The sequence below is a fragment of the Lipotes vexillifer genome, unplaced genomic scaffold, assembly GCF_000442215.2.
Source record: "Lipotes vexillifer unplaced genomic scaffold, Lipotes_vexillifer_v1.1 scaffold1235, whole genome shotgun sequence".
NCBI classification, from domain to species: domain Eukaryota; kingdom Metazoa; phylum Chordata; class Mammalia; order Artiodactyla; family Lipotidae; genus Lipotes; species Lipotes vexillifer.
Window position 1 is genome coordinate 617,472 of NW_006775530.1, and position 2,441 is coordinate 619,912.

The 2,441-nt window shown below is 44.6% G+C and overlaps 1 protein-coding gene across 1 annotated transcript in view; it reads left to right on the forward strand.

The window, feature by feature from the left end:
• The first annotated feature begins 566 nt into the window (after positions 1-566).
• Positions 567-2,441, forward strand: part of NQO1 (NAD(P)H quinone dehydrogenase 1) — a 13,048-nt gene continuing 11,173 nt past the window's right edge. The window contains 2 exon segments of the mRNA XM_007449949.1: positions 567-572; positions 753-813. Coding sequence (XP_007450011.1) covers positions 567-572; positions 753-813 — 67 coding nt within the window.

A 2,441-nucleotide genomic window follows, 5' to 3' on the forward strand; every position in this document is an offset into this window, starting at 1 on the left:
CCAGAGTTTAGTTGGGAATAGCACTAAAGCCTGAACAAATTTTTTGTTTTTTTAATCACATCTCTCAGGCTGAGAGTCTGATCAAAACGAGGCATTGTTTAAAACAAGACAACAGGGACTTCCCATTTCTGGGACCTAGAGTGGAAGCATCTGGGAGCGGCTGTTTCCCTCTAGGTTATTCCTTCTTCAGCTGTCTGGAGGGCACCAATACCTCTCCTGAAATACTAGGGTGAAAACTATTTCCTGATTTTCTAATTCTACAGAATGTTCTGTATTTATGTGTAACTTAGACAAAAAAAGTGGGGGAGTTAGTGAGGGAAAATGGGAAGATGTAGATCTTGTATAACTAGTATTAGCCTACCCAGTTAACCAAATCTCGAGGTGAACTGAATCATCCAGAGAACTTGTTTGCAAGTAACAGATGCATCCAACTGGCAGCACATTCCTTGAGTAATTCAGTGAGCCCAGAGGGTAGAAGCAGAATGCATGAAACTATTTGAGGGTCTGCCCTTATTATATTTCCAATAGGTTTGCCTTGATTGCTTATTCTTCCTGCCAAAACGATCATGCGGGTAAGATGTCTATTACTGCTAAAGAGATCTAGACATGCTTTACATTGACATGATGAACCACAATCCCTTTCTTTCTGTGCCAGCTTTATCTTGTCATTAAGTGCTATGTTGGTCATCAATGAAACTGCAGGTTGACAGAGTAGTTTAATCTGAGACGTTAGTAAAAACTCTTGGTTTCAGATTGGGCTGAGTATGAAGCCAGAGAATTGTAGGAATGTCAGAGCAATAGATGGGGACAGAGGTCAGCCCCCAAGAGACAGGATGATCTGGCCACCAGAATGTACTCTCCACAAAGACAAAGATTTGTGTCTCTTTTGTACACTGATATATTTCAAATGCCTAGAGCAGTGCCTGGTGTGTAGTAGGTGCTCAATAAACCATGGTGGAGAGGCTGAGAGAATGGGTCAGTAAGAACATTAGCATTTCAAGGCAGGGAAAGAAGGTTGGCTAGTGTGAATGTGGGGTAGAAATAGAAAATGTAGGATGGTGGAGAAGGCAAAAGGGCTTTCAGGACATAAAGAAGTGACAATGGATTGGGGGCATATTACTTAGGGCCTGAGATCTGAAAGGGAACCGGTGCAGGGAGAGAGAAGCGCTAACAAGATGTGCTTAGCTGTGTTAGATGGTCGCTTCTGTCGATGTGCAGGATAAGAAAAACTGAATGATAAACTAGAGGTACTGGTAATAATCCCATTTGTCTTTCAAGACAGCTCAGATGGCAACTCCTTCTGAAGGCCTTTGCTGAGGGGTCAGCCCTGAAGTGAACAGTTTTCCACTATTAGTTATTAGTGTATGTGTCTTATGCCTTTCTTAGGGTAAATTTCAAGAAAGTCAAGCCTGTCATGTAGCTAGTTAAATGGCAGGAAGGGAAACTGAACCCTCCAAGTCCAAAAAAACTCAGATCTGGCCGTGAAAAATGACTTGGAAACAAGTGACTCGGGCTTATGCTTTGGTAGTAAATCTCTTTCTTTACCCTTATCTCTGGCAAATACACATGACCGTTCTGTTAATTGCAAATGAATGCTCTGTTAATTGCCTATTCATAGCCTTTGACCATTTTTCTACTGGGCTGTTTTTAAGAATCTATATATTCCAGACACTGAACTTTGTTGGTTATATTTCTTGCAAATATATTCTTCCTGTTTGTATCTCGTCTTACTTTTTTCTTATTTTTGAAGGTAACTGTCATGCCTATACTGTAGTTAGTAGATGGTAAGCTCTTTGAAAGCAAGGGATAGATGTCCTGATTTTCTCACTTTCTAGGAAGCACCTTTATCTTTTACTGCTTACAAAATGCTTGTTAGGGCTTCCCTGGCGGCGCAGTGGTTAAGAATCCGCCTGCCAATGCAGGGGACACGGGTTCGAGCCCTGGTCCAGGAAGATCCCACATGCCGTGGAGCAACTGAGCCCGTGGAGCAACTAAGCCCGTGCACTGCAGCTACTGAGCCTGTGCTCTAGAGCCCGCAAGCCACAACTACTGGACCCTGTGTGCCTAGAGCCCGTGCTCCGCAACAAGAGAAGCCACCGCAATGCACCATAACGAAGAGTAGCCCCCCACTCGCTGCAACTAGAGAAAGCTTGCACACAGCAACGAAGACTCAATGCAGCCAAAAAATAAATAATTTTAAAAAAATGCTTGTTAATGTTGATAAGTGAAAATATATATATATATTGGGCTTCCCTGGTGGCGCAGTGGTTGGGAGTCCGCTTGCTGATGCAGGGGACATGGGTTCGTGCCCCGGTCTGGGGGGATCCCGCGTACCGTGGAGTGGCTGGGCCCGTGAGCCATGGCCGCTGGGCCTGTGCGTCCGGAGCCTGTGCTCCACAGCAGGAGAGGCCACAGCAGTGAGAGGCCCGCGTACCGCAAAA